Source organism: Fundulus heteroclitus, chromosome 16, assembly GCF_011125445.2.
Source record: "Fundulus heteroclitus isolate FHET01 chromosome 16, MU-UCD_Fhet_4.1, whole genome shotgun sequence".
NCBI classification, from domain to species: domain Eukaryota; kingdom Metazoa; phylum Chordata; class Actinopteri; order Cyprinodontiformes; family Fundulidae; genus Fundulus; species Fundulus heteroclitus.
Window position 1 is genome coordinate 12,367,712 of NC_046376.1, and position 18,460 is coordinate 12,386,171.

Below are 18,460 nucleotides of genomic sequence, written 5' to 3' on the forward strand. Positions count from 1 at the left end.
CTTGGGGGGGGGGGGGGGGGGGCAGTTGTGCGAACTCAGGTGTTCTGTTATCTTGTCCTATGTACTGTTTGTTTAAAAGAAAAAAAAGTACATCTTCAAAGTTATAGGCATGTTCTGTAAATGAAATGATGCAAATTCTCAAACAATCCATTTTAATTCAGGTTGTGAGGCAACAAACATGAAAACTTAATTTGGATGTTGAATACTTTTGCAAGTATACTGTACACAACAACCTCAGTGTGTGTTTGAAGGGACACTGTAACAGTTTACATTATCTTTAACGGTACAATTCATGCAAGGTTTGTGAAAGAATGAAATGGTGAAAGAAATATGATTTTTAAACATGATTTCTTTTTAAATCGTATTACAGTTTTAATACATTTGAGGAAATTGTGTGATCACTGAATTAATCAATTTTTTTGACACATTTAAATAAGTCTAGAAACATTTTCTTCTTCTTACAGTTCATTTTTATTCTTAGTGTTAACTTTTGATTTGAAAGAAAAACAGTCCCTTAATAAATAAAAATAAACTTCTATGTCAGACTTATTGGAACACTTAAAATTTCCAAAAGTAAATCTGAAGTAAGCATTGTTTTATTATTATGTCATACAACTATTCCCTATTAATCCATGGCTTCCAGTTTCTCTGGGTGTATGTTGTGACACATTAGCCCATGTTCTTTAACCACCCTTCAAAATTGGAAAGATAGAGAAACAACATTTTCAAGCCAGGACTCAAAAAAACCCAGGACCCTGAATGATCTAAAGCAGGGGTGTCAAACTCATTTCTATATTAGCCCACTTTGGCATCATGAAGTCATTCAAAGGGCCGGTTGCACATGTATAGATGATACTTTTGATTTCATAATTTCATTCCAGTTCGCATAAAAATGTAAAAAACAAAAAAAAGAATTCACAGAAACATAAAACTAGCACCCTTAAGCCTAGTTTATACAGTTTATCTGCATAAAAAGTTGATATTGGGGTGAGTTACTCTTTAAACTCATCATCCTGCATCACGTTTTCTCATTTTGGACATTTCTGGGTTGTTTTAGTGTGTTGTGGGAAAACTGAAAATCTAGTGGCTGGATGCTGTTACTATAAAGGAAAAAAAATCTACATTCTCTACAGGAGACAGATTTTTAGTCACTTTATACAATTTAAAAGGATATATGCCTCTACATTATGACACAATATGCCTTTGTTGGCTTTTGAGGGCCGGAGAAATTGCCTTGATGGGCCTTAAGTTTGACAAGTTATCAAGAGAGATTTTACAAAGAGGAATGGTCAAAGATCCTTCTCTGTTTATGCTCCAACCATGTGAAATACTTTAGGAGAAGACGCAGTAAAGCTGGTAAGTTGTACGAAGTTTTGCAAGCTGAGGTGTCAAAATATTGTGAATAAAGCAATTATTTCTCAATATGGGATTTACTTTTTTCATGGATCAAATGTATTCAAATTAAAGGCTGAGTTTTTCTAAAAGCTCCAGCATGGAATTATACTTCTGAAGTAAAATATATATACATTTTAGGGCTTTTTATACACATCTCTACCAGGGGTGTTAGTAACTGTGGAGGTTGCTGCAGTACTGTACCTTGAATGTTGCCGCTACATTTGTGAAGTTTGCAATGCTTCCGCCGATGATCAAAACCTTTCCTGGAATTTAGTGAAACAGGTTTTTTTTTTTATATATCATAACGAGGAGGAAGTTTCCAAATTCATACACTAGGGAGAAATCTGACACTTCCTTACCATCAGGGTGCTTGTCCCTTGTCATCAGAGACAGGATGGTCTTTGCATAGTCGTAGGTCTGCTGTTCACTCGGCGCTCCTGAATACTCGCCGTAATTGGCCAGCTCGTTAACCCCACCCAGGTCACAGATCGTATCGCTTGGATATTTTAATTACAAAAACAGCAACAACAGCAAATTAAACACTTTTCTGGGCTTAACTTGAGCAAAAAAGAATATCTGCACTGAAACAGTTTCCATCTGTTTGAAGCCCATACTGCACTGTAAACAGATAAAGCAGTGCACACAGGGAGCAATTAGTCACAGCTGATCCGGCTGCATGCTACGCTTTACATCCTCAACAGACGGCAAACTGGTCTCTCTAAAACAGCAACATTAGGATTCTAATTTAGCAGACAGCTGAATGGGCAGTCTGAGTGGCCATGCTCTCCTCATTCTTATTCCAATAATAGGTGTAATGGGGTTATACATTGAGAACAGAGTCTGGGACCAGGAACCAGGAGAAACCTTAAAGAATTTGAGAGAAAAAAAACAACATTTCGATTCTGCTGCGTTATTCTTTCAGGGTTTTAATTTTTTTTTTTGGGTACCTGTACACGACAGAGGCACCGCCTCCGGCCACCATGGTCCAGATTCTGCCAAGAGGATTCAGCAGAGTCAGTTTGAGACTGGCACCGCTCTTTGCATCAAGATCGGCGATGTAGGCTTCCTGAAAAGCACAGAGAAACGCTCAATACCGACGTTATTCCTGCTTGAGGCAGGCAGTTAGATAAAGCCCTAATTAGATTGTGGCCAATACAAGCACCATCACAAGTGCAGTGATAAGAATGACAGTTGATGCGATACACATCACTAGTTGTTTGTGACTGTCTGGGCCACAGCTGGTGGTTCAGGGTAAAAAAAAAAAAAGGTAGCTCCTAATCAAAGACACCCGCTGTCCCTGGTTTCTGCTCTCACCTCACCGCAGCCCAATTAGTCCAGACCTTCTGCTACACAGACAGACGGGCCTCCAACATGTCAGCCGAATGACAGAAAGAAAACATCAAAAGCGGTAAATTAAGCATATTCACCGTGTTTGTTTGGAATACTGAATTGAAATATGGCTCGTCATCGTTCTGTTTCAGATGATTCATGCAGTTGGGCTGGTTGTAAAGATTTTTATTTCATTAATCTAATTTAATTTAGTAAACCTATGTGCTAAAATGTAGTTATCTTTTACAAACTTCTCACATTACAATGCGAAAATAGGTGACAAAGAAAAAAACTTATGGTGGTAAAAAAAGATTGCTCATAGAATAAGTGTTTTGTGCTTCATGCTTTTTTATCTAAGAATGTCTGATTGTATGAATTATTCACCTTATATATATATATATATATATATATATATATATATATATATATATATATATATACACACACACACACATCTATCTATCTATCTATCTATCTATCTATCTATCTATCTATCTATCTATCTATCTATCTATCAATCTAGATAGATAGATAGATAGATAGATAGATAGATAGATAGATAGATAGATAGATAGATAGATAGATAGATAGACATTTATGATGCTGATTAACCACTAATCATTTTAAATTAAGTAAATTAAGCTTTTACTCTACTACCTAACTTCATTTACAAGTTTTTTTTTTACTTTTTGTTTTATAATTGATTCTAAATTAACTATTGCCAGTTAATTTGAATGTAGCACAAATGCTATAGTTAACAATAAGGTATTTAATATGCAAAATAGATATTTAGGCATAAGTAAGCTGAACTCTGACCACTAGACATTGTGAAAGTGTTGCCATGCTCCATCCTTGGTACGTGTTGAATGTGCATCATCAGGCATAGATACACCACTCTGGCTGTCTGGTAGTCTAAAAGGGTTCAACTATGTTGCAGGTTATTTAGCTCTTTCATAATGTCATACCATTGACCATTTTGGTCTTATCAACCCACCTTTTGAGGGTGTGAGACCCAACTACCTTGATATGTTTCATACCCATCGGGGACATGTTTTATACCCATTTTAACAATTTAAAGAAATGTTATATTTTCTACGCAAAGCCTATCGTAGCACAATGTAATTCTTCCTCAAATTAAAACTATATACCAGCAGATGGTCACTTGGAATAATAATGTTCATAATTGGTCAGATTTTAGGATTCAACAGGCCCTGATGAGAATTACAACCTTTGATGACTCTGGGTCAGTTCTATTCACCCATTTGCAAATTTGTACCCCCTTATCTCCACTATCTCCCTTTTTTTCTGTTGTTTTTAAAGAATTACAGAGCTAAACTGTAGTAAAAATGCTCAAATCTCACATATGATTTAATTTGATTGCATATTAGTATCTAAAAACCTTTCTCAATTTCATTTTATTTTGGTTTGGATCCCAGTTTAGGCTAGTCTACTTTTATAAAATCTAAGAGATTATGACACCTGGTCAACCTAAAATAACTCGAATCAACCGTCAGATGGTAAATATTGTTGGTTGGAGTCATTTAACAAAATATTTGTATTTTTTTTTTTTACAACAGATTCTGCATAGAATATGGGATTCCCTTTAAAATGTCAGCTGTTAAAGTTGGTATGGAACATACCAGCTGTAGCATGTTCAGAAGAGAACATCCTGCAGTAAAGTGGCACTTTCCTATCCAAAAAAAAACCCCAGCAGGTATTAAACAACTAAAACTGCAAAGGTACAGCTTGGGGTGAAATGACCAGAACCCTCAATCAATAGAATCGTGATTTTTGACCCCTGACCAAAACAAAATTAAAAACAAGAGTTAGGAAAAATGTGAAAAGTTATTTTGGCTGTAGCGCGTTGCTTTATTGGGAAATAAATTTAACAGGATGGCTTTAACTTCAGTAACAATTACTGACAAATGGCCCACCGAGCATTTTCTATCTATTTAAAAATGTCGGGACAGGGTTCCATAACGTCGTTAAGATTCCTGATTTCCTCATTATACTTCCCACTGGACATCCTGTGCAGCATCTTTTTCTGTAAGGCTGCTACTGTCGCCCCTCCTCACCTCCGGGTAGGCCTCTCTGCCGAACGGCGGAGGGAACTCCACGTCACCCCACTTGGATTTGCAAATGTAATCAGCTGTTGCGTCGATCTTCGCTGCCATGTCCAACACATAGACGCCATCCTTTGTCACCACTAACACAGGAAAGAAACAACTGTTCAGACCTTTACTCTTACATGGATGGAGATCGGCTGAGATAACATAAGGAGCCGGTGACCCACAACCTTCCTGTTGTCCCAGCAGGAGGTGAAGGGAAGTGAAGACGAGGAGGAAGTGGCTGGTTATCAAAGCGGCAGCACAGCCACGTCGACATGAACGAACAGCTGCCACAGGGCATGTTCTGCTTCCCAATTACTTCATTACAAACACGCTGCTTTCATCAAACAGGAAGCGTCTGAATTATTTAATGTTTTCTTTCTTAGATGTTGAAAAATGGGCAGATTCTTCTGTTTTAATATGCAATGATGTTTTCCTCTCCGATTCCACTTTGATGTACTCTTTATAATTTGAAACTATAATAACATATTGATGAACTGGTGTGGGAATAAAGCAAAATACACGTTCATGATAGCTGTTCCAGATAAAGCAGGGAGCCATACACAAATGCAATGCGCCTGTTATGAAGGATGAGTATGATCAAATTAATTCATCTTCTACTGCAGCAGGATGTTCTTATCCGGAAAAATGTAACACCCTATCTTTATTTGAGAACATTAATTCACTGAGGAAACAATTTCCACATTCCACTGAAATAATTGTCTTTATACTAAAACACCAAATATCAGTTTTATACTAAATCACCAGCACCTTACATAGTGGAACAAAGTATTGACCTGCTGTCAATACTTTATTCCACCCTAACAAGAGAGCACAGAGACTCCGAGAATCACGGAAGAAGCTTGTTTTGTCTAGTGAACCACTTCTGTGTTAATTTGGTTTCAAGAGCCAATGATAACAAAGTTTCTTTTTTTCTTTTTTTTTCTTTTTTAAACAGCCAGAACATTAAAGTTTCAATGTTCTGGCTGAGGCCACCATGTTTCTATTCAAAATGTCCTGGAATTAAAAAGAAAAGTTCCTGTTACAAAAGCTCTCGAAAAAGGTTCCAGTGAACTTCGGCAGAGAACCAGACCTACAGCTCCATCACAGATCCTTCACCGTGCTTAGCGGTGAACATCTGGATAAAGCACACAGTTCTAGTTAAGAAACTCTACGTGTGTGATGCAAGGAAAGAAGAGGCTTCCCAAGCAACAGGCTTGCATATTCATTGAGTCCAATGCTTTCTATTAATGACTTAGTGACCCAAGGTCCCTCAATTCGCTATGGTTCTCTTACTAAGCTATCAGAATTTATTTTTGGCCCTACAGTGTTCAATGACTAAGAGAAATGGGTCTGTATGTCCTGCCATATATATGATTCAGCGAAGCAGGAAATCCTGGAACAATACATAAATTACTAGATACTCTGATCAACGTAATCAAGTTCATTATAAAGAAATACAGATGGTTTTGTTAAAAAAAAACTTCCCCTACAACTCAATTAACGGCCTCTAAAGTTTGGATTTTTCTTTTCTTTTTTTAAGTTGTTGCAATGAAAGGTGAATTTACTTGAATGTGTGTTACACATCTTTACCGGAGGGGACAACAAAGTTATCCAGATCTACATATCATCTATCCAGATGTATGTTTTCTTTTGTTTTTGTTTTTTTTGCAGACAAGACCAATGAAAACCTACCCAGAGGGTTGATCTCCAGGTATGTGAAGAAGAGGTCCTCATACAGGTTGAAGAGTCCGACGATGAAGCTGGCAAGAATCCTGCGAAAGGACGAGGATAAAGCAAAGTTTGTTTTTCCTTGTACAAGATTACAATAAGTAATACTCACTGCTTTCTGTGCTTTTTTTAGAGGAAAGCTTTATGACATTTTGCAGAAGAAGACGCTCTAAGCCATTAATGCTTTTGTATATCAATGTGGAAAAATTTTGATACACTTCTAAGTTCTGTACATTGGAACAGCAAACAGGCTTAAATCAGAGGCAACCGGACTTTTGCTCAGTTTTTATGAAAACTTTCGACACCTATCAAGGAGTCGATTCTGGCGGCTGTGGTTGGCTCAAGTGCGAGGCAACCACAGGTTTTCCTAACTGGATAGCAGAGGCGTCTCTGGCATAATAAGTTAAGTGGGACACAAAAACTCAAAACCTATCAGTAGCACCTAATTTCGTTGTGACGCATACAACCGAACCTTGATCAACTTTAAATGAGACAGATAAATTAGCGTAGATCAACACACTAGAAATGCCATTTTATATAAGCTAAATGTAATTTAATTTTTATTCATATAATTGCAAATAATAACTAATCACTAACAAAGTTAATTTATTGAACCAAAAAGGCTTGCATCAATCCTTCAATTGGCCAGCAAGGACAACCAACACTATATTGTCGCACACTTTCCGGCAGAACATAAATGCAACGTGTGCATTTCCAGCATTTTTGATTGGGATGATCGGAACTTGGGGCCACAGGATTTGTGCCTCACAGCTGGCTACTAAGAGCGTGTTGAGCATGCGCCCTGCAATTTCTGATGTTCATTATTTAAACAAACGTTGGTGTCCTGGCCCCAACATCACAGCGTCTCAAGAGGATTTAGCTGCTGAGCTTCTCAGTTCTCTGGCAGACTAAGATATATAGACACAAATGTTTATAAAATAATTCTATTGGTAAGGAAATCTGTCTTTTTTACTATAAAGAGCGATCCTGTCCCATTGGTTATTGCGAACATAGAGCTCCACAGCGACATCTGGTGGGCCCAAATGCAGAGACGACACAGCTGGATAGGTTTCCAGCTGTGACATAGGTAGAGGCATTTTCAGAAAAACTGAGCAAACTGACTCTCCTGCACAAATCGTATAACGTCATCATAGTGTTTGGTATGTGTCCCGCTTTGTCCCTCACAAGCATCCTATTGTCCCACATTTTGTTATTTAAGATCTGGTCAGCCTGAGCGTAAGTCCGGTAGGCTCCGGTTTAAGCCTGTTTGCTGTTGCTATGAACAGGATAACTGAGAATTTACACAGGCCTATACATACATGGCTTCCAGAAGAGAAAGAGAAGCAGATGCTGCTACACAACAAATAAGATGTTCAGCTGGCCTTGAGAACTGAACTCAAATGAATAAAAGCCGACTCGTCTCAAGACTAAAACATTGTATGAAAAGCAACTGATACAGTGGAGGCCACAAAAAGTCCAGCAGTTATACTGGAAACAATGTGCAAATATAAGTGCAAAATTGAATCTTGTTTTAAAGAAAAGCCATTTTTTATAGCTTAACTGCACATTTTTGATTTGTATTAAGAAGTCCAGTGTAGAAAAAAAAATATGCACATCCAAAAATCCACTTGTAGGCACTGGATCAAACTATATCAAAATAAAGAAATGTGTTGTGTAGGCAATAATCAATGGTATTTAAAGTCTCTTTGTATATTAACATGCACAAAGCATAGCTTCAACTCCTCTGTTCAGATATGTGTCTTTATTTCTGACTGTAAGCGTAAAAATCGAATGTACAAAACAGAGCATGTGCACGGAGTCACATCTACAGGATATTCTGTATAATATTCCCCGTTAATAGTTAGAATCTCCATGTAGATAATGGAGCTAAAAACTGTAGCACACGTCACTAGAGGTTTGGTGAGGATCAGCAGGATGACAAACAGTCCAACTGTAAATTAGATGCAGACGTTTGATTTTCTTCCACCTCCACATCTCAAAACAGGAAGGGGGAGGGGTGTGTGGGGGGGGCAGCCCTTTGCCGTCCTCTCCTGCCTGTCAGTTCAGCAGGCAGCTCCGAGACTCGTAACCACAAAGGGCCCCGGGTCCAACTGTATCAAAACCCCTGAGCAATTCTGCCTCCTCCAGGTCAGCTTCTGATGGGAAGGGCAGAACAACAGGAATCCTGTTTTCAGTCTGAAGTGTGTATTTGGGCTGAGGAGGCGAGATCGGGCTGGCAGAGTGCTTTCAGGGGTTTGCTACTTCAATGTCAGCCAATACAGCGAGGCCAGCCAGAATTTGCTGTCACGAGAGCGCCGCCGAGGAGATGGATAGGTGGGGGTCAGCGGGGGGATGTGCCACTGTATCCTTTCTATCAAAACACACGGACGTGCTTTGAATGCTGCTGGGCCATAAAAAAAAAAAAAAAGGCTGCGGGCTGTGGCTGATCGAAGAAAGGCAAAGCCGAGGAGGAAAATGTCATTTGCTTAATGGAAACATGAGCCCATTTACTTCTCCTTCCTGGCATTTACCACCAATATGAGAGTGCTTGTCCTTCGTCACTTTGCAGGTGCACTTTAATTGTGTCATGTAGAATATGCACTTTTTTTCTTTGCTCTTGTGCAAAATAGTTGTAATATAAGCAATTAAATACATCAATAATCAATTAATCGAATCTAGGTTGTCATATTTATTCATCATTTTTTCATACTTACGCTTTCTTGTCACTGGGAGCCTTTGCCAGCAGTTCTTTCTTCACCTGATCTTCGCTGATCTTTTCATCCACCCCAATCAGCAGCTTCTGCGCCTTGGAGTCCACGTCTCCGACATCCACCCCACCCTCGTGGTGAAACAGCACGTAGTCCCCCTCCCGAGCGGCGTATATGCACACATAGAACTCCTCCTCCTGAAGGATGGATGGAGGGTTTGGAAGAAATGTTTCTGCATCAGACGTTTAGTTAACCACTGCAACTTCCTGCGGAGTCGCAGGGTTCCTACACAGTCTGGAAAGGTCTGACATTTTATTTTAGCATTTTACACATCTGGAAAAAGAAAATATAGCATATGACATCCATCCATCCGTCCATCCATCCATCCATCCATCCATTGCAGGCTGCATATTCCAACCCTGACAGAGTGAATTATTTTATATCAAACGTTAAAATTAGCTAAAAGGGAATATGGACTCTGGAAAAAGTTTAATTTTCACCTGAAAATGTGTGGGATTTATGATTTAAGCAGTCAAAGAGATTCAAAGGTCCACTAAGCGTGATTTACCTGCAGATGAGGGACAAATGGCTCTATGAGGAAGTTTTTCAGAACGCCTTTAGCTTTCCCCACCTGTAAACCAACAACAGAACAAAATTAACACCAACACTAATTTCTGGTGGCTCTAAAATAACCAAAGCATATTTTGGACTGTAAATAACAGATGTTTTCCCCCACCCTACATTAATTTTCAGACTGGAGGGTGGGGCTGGAGGACAAACAAACTCAAACAAACTGACATTCTGATGGAAAACAAAAAACTTGTCCTGTAGAGGCACAGGCACATCTCATTTGATGGAAGCTGTCATGGTTCCTCCTGTTAAAGGCCAACGGGCTGAAAGAATTGCAAGGGACTGAATGGGGGGAGAGAAGAACAAAAGAGCTGCCATTTCAAAGAACGTTGCAACAAGAGGAGGAAGGATGACGGAGGGGGGAACGAAAAAAAAAAGGCTATCAGATTAAAAATCTCACTTGGGACTGCCGAGCCTAGAAAAATAAATGAGGGAAAAACTTGCATCGATGCCTAGAGGTAAAAACACCAATGCAGTTTTTGTTAAATAAATGTCACCTGAAAGCAAGTGCCACAGTTTTACCAGCATTAATGAATAGTGCAGAAAATTCAAACAGTCACTCCAGAACATTAAAACCCAGCTAGCATCCTTTGTAGAAGGGAGACACATATATAGTAAAGTAGAAATCTAGGGAGGTGACACTATTTACATTAAAGATGGCCTAACCCAACATGCCCTTCGCAGCACAGCGACATTTATTCTTATTTACGGCCTCTGAAGCAGCGTCTGACAGTTTCATCTGATCTGTGAGGACAAATGTCTTTACAGCCTCATGTTTGCTGGACAAAAAAAAAAACACTCTCCTTTATTTATCCACGAAACAATCTATTCCCTAAATAGGCTCTTCTTGGTTTATGGAGCAGAGGAGCGTCTCAAAGCGGCATTGATGGACTGACTCCTGCTGCGTCGGCGGAGCTCGCCTCAGCCGACTGGACTGATTTAATACCTGCAGACAAACGCGCAGCTGTTCAGACAAATATGAATCCAGCTAACAGCACAGATACTAAATTAAACACCTCAATGTTGTAATACAGAGGAGGTAGACAAGGGAAAGAAAAAAGAAGAAGCAGCAGGGATAATATCGATCGATGAGCGTTCAGGAGCACATTCAAATGGAGGGCGTTGAGTGGACGTAATTCTCTGGAAAAGCGCAGAAAGACCGAGGAAGGGTGCATGACGTACCATCGTCTCTTTCATGAGGCGGGGCTTGAGCCACTCTTTGACCCCGTTCAGGTCCAGATTGACGCCGACCAGACCGAGCTTCCCTCTCCTCTTAATCAGCTGGTCCGGCTTCACCACCAGCCTCTGCAGGAGGAAAACAAAACAGCAAGAAGGCAGGTAGCGATTAGTATAACTAAAGTAGCCACATGACAGACAGTGATGCTAAGTTAGACTAATAAGCACTTCAAGTGCTTCGTTTAGGGTGATAAACTTTAAAATACTCCAGGGTTTAAAAGGCAGTTGTTGTCATATTCACACATTTAAAATCAAACATCTGTCTTTACTCTCCAAAGCAGTAAAGTTCCATTCCTAATGATGAAATAGTAATTAAAATCTGCTTAGTAATGTAGTAAAACACTATTAATTAAATATGTTTAAATTTATACAGTCTTAACTTTTTTAAAAGAACATAATCCAAAGATTTAAACAAGTCAAAATGTTTCTTGCCCATTTTCAAACAGAACAATCTATATATCTTGGATTCATCCCTTTGTGCTCAGGGCAAAATAATTCACACCCCTTGAACCATTTTCATTTTGTCATCCAACAGCCATGATCTCTGGTCCATATTGGCGGGATTTTACGCAACAGAGAAACACATAGTATGGTAGTATGGTACAGAGATCAAGACGCCCTAATAAAATAAAGATGTATGTTTAATATATTGTGTGAGTATTTATACAGCCTCTTGGATATTTTTCCTGTTAGAATTATCAGACAACATGGGATAACCTGCGATTGTTTTGCAGATGATACTCCGCTATATTTAACCTGATAAATGGTTTGCCTGATAAAATCGATCGAGTTGGAATAGAAAGGGCGGGGAAAAAACTACAAACATACCAAAAGATAGTTTTAGCCCATTTGTGTGGGAATGGCCTAGTCAAAATTCAGACCTTAATCCAGTCCAGAGTCTGTGGTTAGACTTGACCACTGATTTTTAAAAGCAAAACCCATCCAACATGAAGTTCAGCCTTGAGGAATGAGACACATCCTGCCTCCTTACCTGACTCCGCCAGATAGATTTGCTCCGCATATCCATCTGGAAACCTTCCGTTAAAGTAATTTTGGGAAGGGGCGAAAATACTGGTTAGCTGATTGGCCTATGTTGGTGATAGACGGGCCAAATGAACCAATCAGATTCGTCGTCGCACGTAACAGAGCGACGACGAAAACACAACCACAAGCCAAGCTACTCTTGCTGCTGCAGGTAAAGGCTCGTTAGCTCAGCAAAGAAATACTCTGTAATTCCGATAAAACTTGCTCGATAGCCACGCTAACGCTAGTTTCATCGGCTGAAGCCGCCATGTTCTTTAGACTGAACTGTCGCGCTTCTCGTTGCGTCACACCTCAACCCGCCTCAAAGCCAACGCTGATTGGACGTTCGTTTGGTGAACGGCTCCAAATTTTCTTTAATGGAGAGTAGCCAGACTGATCTGCGAGTGAAACCTTGAAAGCTCGCGAGATCAGGATGGTCTCACGAGGCTACCTGCCTCCCACCCAGAGGCAAAAGTTTTTAAAGACTAATCCAAAGCTTCTTGCAGCTGTGATTGAAGTAAGCTGTGGCTCCCCAAAGTACTGACTCTAAGGGGGTGAATAGTTATGTATGCTATGAAAGGGCTTATTTAGTTCTGTTTGCTTTCCAAAAATCAAAAGCTTCTTCAAATGTGTAGGCAGATTCTGTACATAAAATAGAGGAAACCCTTAAACATTTAGTTTTAATTCCAGGCTGTGAGGCAACAAAACAGGAAAAACGCCAAAAAGGGTTGAATACTTTTGCAAGACACTGTAGTAGTTAGGCAAATGCTCAAAGCTATCGGTTGCCCTTTATGTTATGTATTTATAGGTGTCAGAAAAGGTAAGTATCCAGGGCACTGAATACACATGCACGCCGCACTTTTCAGATGTCTATTAGTACAAATATTTGAGATCCAATCACAATTTTACTTCCAATGTATAAATACAAATTAATTCTGAGACAAATTTTTTACTGAAACAGACTTAACAGTCAGTTTTTGTAGTTGTTTTATAGAATAAGAGCGCAGAAACATACTTATTGAGTCAGTTCTCAAAAATCAGTGCATCATCAGTCGGTCTTCCTACGTTTGACAACAATAAAATCTCTTATCTATCATCCCACTACAGATGACGTAAACCTAGCCCACCTCCCTCGCCTTATAAGTCAAATAAAGAGAACGGATAATGACAGTGGAGTCATCTGGGTGCTTGCCAGTGAGCAGAGGAAGAGTGGGCTGAGGGTGAACGTTAATGTGATTTCTTAATCAATTCTACTGGAGCAGGCATCTGTGGGGGATCTGCCCTCTGCATCCTCCTTTTACCTTCCAGATAAAAACCTTCAGTCGTGAGGGAGATTCAGGAAGAAAGAACGTCTTACCCTGGAAGATAAGTGCCTATTTAAATAAATTAGCCTCCGTAGAGAACGTGTCACATGTTTGCTGCAAGGAGCAGCCGAAGAGAAGAGGAGAAATCATTCATACTCATTTATGGAGGCAAAGTGGGAATTCCTCTCTGTCTCTTGGGCTTTTTAGCTCCACTAACAGAGCTGACGCATCACTCTCTTGTCTGTGACTTCGGCTAATGAGCACCAAGTGACCACTCTGCTGCCAGCCTGAGTAATTGTCTCCATAAAGCAGAAAGTGTCCTCCCGCTTTCCCCCCACTTTATGCTCTAGATGGGTAATAAGCTAAAGAAAAACATCATCTGCGTGCATTTTGATTAACACCAGCTCTCCCCGTCTCACCTCTGTGAGCAGCCATGGGTGCTCCAGCGCCAGCCGCTGAAAGTCGGTTTGGGTTGTGACGTTGGCGTAGCGGAATCTGTTCTGGACTGGCGCCGATGTACAGATGAACTTGTAGAGGTACTCCTTTCCCGTCTGCTCTGAGATGGCTTTGGCCGACATGACCGCTCAAGATGGACTGGCCTGGAGAAGGGGCGGGGGGGTAGAGGGTGAACAGGAAGATACACCGATAAATTCTAACAAATTATACAAAGACATAAATGCAAAGAGGGCTTGTGGTTAGAAACAATGACTTTTTATAAGGCATTGATAAAAAAATGCAAGGGAGGAGGGAGATATTTGCTTTCCAAGCAACATAAAGCGTGTATTATTATTTTTACCTGTTCAGGAATAGATTAAACCTGCAATATTTTAATGAAACAAAGTAGAAAAGAACGAGTCACTATAGGTCCGAAAACAAGGGGCTCTGATTTTTGCACTAATAAAAGAAAGGTGTGCAGATTCCCAACTTTTTGGATGGACCATTTTCAATTTATTTAGTCCAGAAAATGCTTTTAGCCAACAACAGAAACAAAAAAAACCTGGGAATATTTAAAATGTCACTGTATGTTTTACATCCTACTTATATTGAAATAAAGGCAACAACAAAAAAGGCTAAAAATACTTTGTACGTGACATTTTCCATTTAATAAAATATAAATTTGTCATTCAAAGTCTAATCCTATTTTTTTTTTTAAGTGTCCATCTACATCAGCTCCATTTGCTGTAGGGCCAGATTTGTACCATTTTTTTTTTTTTTACTGTGGGCCACACCAAAGTATTCCAAGGGCCACAAATGGCCCCTGCGCCACACATTGGAACCCCTGCTTTAAAGAATGAGTGTACCTGTTTTTCTTCAGACAGAATTGCCAGGGATCTTTGGGGGCAAATATAGGACAAGACAGCTCAAACACTTGTGCTGTCCTGAAAAACAATCCTCAACATCAGTGAGATAAGTGGACGAAAAGAAGCAAAGTATCACCGAAAGCTCACGTTGTCTCTGAAAAAAGCCACATCTGATGCAGGTGGATACAATTTCCTATTCTGCTGATGTTCGTTTTCTTCATGAGATGTTACAGAGATGTTACAGAGATGTTACCGCTCATCGCAGCAAGTAAATTCGGAGACTAAAATGTTTCATTTTCTTAAATAAAATGCCAAATGCCAATGAAAGTTAGGTCACATTCCTTGGAAATGTAAACTTTTGAAAATGTTGTCACGTTACAACCACAAGCTTTGACCTGTGGTTGTTGAGGATGTGTTTTAAATCAAGATTAAAAACACATTTGATTGCCTTTGACTTTTCTAGTTAAACTGTTTCACTAAAACACCATTAGTCCACTGTTTTTAATATTTGCTTTTAGTTTGTATTTTTCCATGTTCTGTTTCGTTTCTACATTTTATTCCAACTTGCTTTTATTTTCCAATATTTTAATCATGTAAAGCACTTAGCATTGTCTTTGTACTGATATGTACTATACAAATAAATTTGCCTTGCCTGTTTTATTGAGATTTTATGTAATGAAAAAACACAAAGTAGTGCTCAGAGCAGGCACGCTAAAGTATTGAACTCAAGTCCAGTACTCAGGTTTTCTTCAGGTTCACTCTTTATTTAGCTCCATCAATTCTCATCAGCTTCTCTGTCCCTGCAGAAGAAAGCGTGGAGCTGGGACCACCAAGTTTTCATGTGCTCAGGACAATGCACAGTGGTAGCTTTCTGCAACACTGGCCTTGCATGTTAGCCAAAAGGTTTAAGGATCTCATCAAACCAGAACACCGTGCTTCTCATGTTGGCCGAGTCCTGGACATTTGTCTTTTATGGCGAGGCTTTCCTCTCGCCATAAAACATTAGATTTGTGTAGCTCTCCTGTGGACAGATTATTCCACGTGAGCTGTGGATGCCTGCAGCTCAAAAAGAGTTGCGATGCACCTCCTGACTACTTTTTCGAATTAATATCTCCTCGCCTGGCTCAATTGCACACTTGCACTTTTAGATGGTGGATGAAATAGTGATTTGTGTGATGTTCAATACTTGTGATATTGATTTATAAACCAACTCCCCTTTAAATCTCCACAACCTGCTGTGTTCCTTGGTCTTCGTGATGCTGTTTGCTCACAACTGTTCTCTAAGAAACCTCTAAAAGCCCCAGAGCAGATGGATTTATACTGATATTAGATCACGCACACTGGTGGACCACATTTATTTATTATATGACTAAATTTTATCAGAAAAAAAGGGGGCTGAATATCACATCACCACACTTTTTAGACTTTCTTTTTTTGTTAAAGAGTTTTGAAAACCACGGATTGTTTTCCTTCTGCTTCAAAATTAAGAGCTGCGTTAAGTAGGCCCATCTACAATATAAATAAATCCCATAACATAGACCAAGGTTTGTGGCTGTAATGAGACAAAACGGGTTCAAGAAGATTGAATACTTTTGGATGGTGTTAAACGCGCAAAAATTGATAGAAATAGCCAAAGAAAATACAAATATTCACACCTTCTTTTTTTGTGTCATCCTGAATCTTGCCAGAACCAAAGAATGGACCTAGTAAAGCCGAAACTAATGTGATCAGCCTCAGTTTGTTTGGCCTTTGGACACTAATGAGGCGATGGGTGGATATTTGTTCGTTAAACAATTACATCCGGCTGAGGCCTCAGCTGCTAAACGTCGCTGGAATAGCTCAACAGTGAAACCTCGCAGGTCAGATAACCTAGATTTCCTCGCTGTTGGCATCCAGTTCCTTTCAGTTTGTGATGGAAATAAAAGGAAGAATAAAATCAATAACCAGTGATAGCGTCTCTAAATTTTACAGCTTAATTGGTGGAGACGTGAACTTTGCACTTTGCACATACGTTTCTCTCAGTGACGTAAAATTTCCAACGTGCAAGACTTGATTTCGATTTCAGAAGCACTGAACATGTAAGGAAGTTAGTTTTTAGTCTTCCAACTAGGTGAACATCAGACATAACGTTCATTTTTATGTGTAATTTTTAACTATTACCTCTATCTAGGAAGCCACACCGCTGTTTTTCCTTAATTGTGTTATGTTTGATACCTTTAGTTGATGAATTAAACTAAAAATAACCCAAATATGTTTTTATGTGTACAGTTGGCGTAAGACAAAATCTGAATCGGCATGTCAGTCGTCAGAGATATCCGACTAATCGTCATTGTTTGGTAAAAGCTTGGTTGGTGTCTCTGATGATTATCATATGACAATGAACAAATGCTATGTATCTTTTAAATTAGCTGTTTACATTTAGAAACAATCCTATGGGTCTGGCCTTATTATAAGGCATATTTTATCAACTCTGTCAATACCTGATAAATAATGGCAGGTATTTTCTTCATTGCTTTTACATTTCACATTTGACACAATATTTTAAATAATATACTTTTTTTAGTTCTATAAGCCTGATGAATAAGCTCCTGTAAGCCTTCCAGTCTCTCTATAATTATTAATGTACCAATCAGAATTACACACCATAAATCTCTAATCACTGTCCTGCTGAGTCCCCACGTCCATCAAGGTGAATGTTACTGCTACGTGTATTATTACTCTCTAACAGGATATAAAATATGACAAGCCTGCACTAATTAGCACCTCTAAAAGCTTGCAGGACTGAAGCTCTGGCCGTCTCTTGCCTTGGAGTTTCATTAAGCTGAAAGCCCTGGCGCTCCACTCCAACTGTCCCATCTCTTCTGCGGCTCATTTCTTAAATGGATTAATAGGACCGCCGAGGACCTCTCTGGTTATTGATCGCTGTTGTTCCAGAGTCACCACAGAACTGCTGCCAGGCCAGGATGATGTTTAATCAGAAATTCTAACGGCCTCCATTCATCATGCAATTTATTCTCTGTACCTGACCTGTCAGAGGTGTTAAATATCACAGCTACACAGTCCAGATAACACTGGAACAGATGGCAGACAATAGCATTCATCAAAACATGACATGAGGAATGGTTAGAGAGGATGCACAACAACAAAAAAAGCCTCAACAAACTTTAAGTCAGAGCCGTGTGGTTGAAAAGGGAGTCAGGCACCGTTTAAAATGATTTAATCAACTTATTTAATTCATTTGCGATAAATAAATATCAAATACATTCATTCTTATTACTGAAATACTGGAACTAGAGACTGGATAAAGTAGAATGTTTAGTTTTATGTATTTTCTATAAAAACACTGGAGGGAAGATCAAAATAAAGAACAAATACAGATGGAAACATCCAGTTTTACCTTGTGTTCTTTTTTTTTTTTTTTGTAGTCGTGAGGGTTGTGTGGAGGTCCTCGGCTCTGCTGGTCCAGTCTCAGCCAGTGGAACCTGTCTGGTGCCTGAGAATAATGCTTGCTGTCAGTTTTATTCCCTGCCTTTCTCTCCTCATAGCCTTAGCTCGTCTCTGATTGGCTCATCCCACCAGCACTCTACTGCTGCATTCACAGGCTGTAGGAAATTTCACACGGAGGCAAATATTTCAAAGCCGACAAAAGTTAGAACTTGTGAATGTAGATTAAGTGAAAATAAAGATGCACGAAA

General features: G+C 39.4%; 1 protein-coding gene across 1 annotated transcript in view; it reads right to left on the minus strand.

Moving 5' to 3' along the window:
• The window catches only part of aclya (ATP citrate lyase a), a 29,289-nt gene extending 11,050 nt beyond the window's left edge, over window positions 1-18,239 (minus strand). The window contains exons 1-10 of the mRNA XM_036147963.1: window positions 18,173-18,239; window positions 13,884-14,067; window positions 11,084-11,206; window positions 9,840-9,902; window positions 9,278-9,468; window positions 6,528-6,607; window positions 4,800-4,930; window positions 2,343-2,461; window positions 1,755-1,891; window positions 1,597-1,658 (exon numbers count right to left, since the gene is read on the minus strand). Of these exons, the coding sequence (XP_036003856.1) occupies window positions 1,597-1,658; window positions 1,755-1,891; window positions 2,343-2,461; window positions 4,800-4,930; window positions 6,528-6,607; window positions 9,278-9,468; window positions 9,840-9,902; window positions 11,084-11,206; window positions 13,884-14,042 (1,065 nt within the window). The 5' untranslated portion in view covers window positions 14,043-14,067; window positions 18,173-18,239. The remainder of the gene's footprint in view (window positions 1-1,596; window positions 1,659-1,754; window positions 1,892-2,342; window positions 2,462-4,799; window positions 4,931-6,527; window positions 6,608-9,277; window positions 9,469-9,839; window positions 9,903-11,083; window positions 11,207-13,883; window positions 14,068-18,172) is intronic.
• Between the last annotated feature and the right edge of the window lie 221 nt (window positions 18,240-18,460).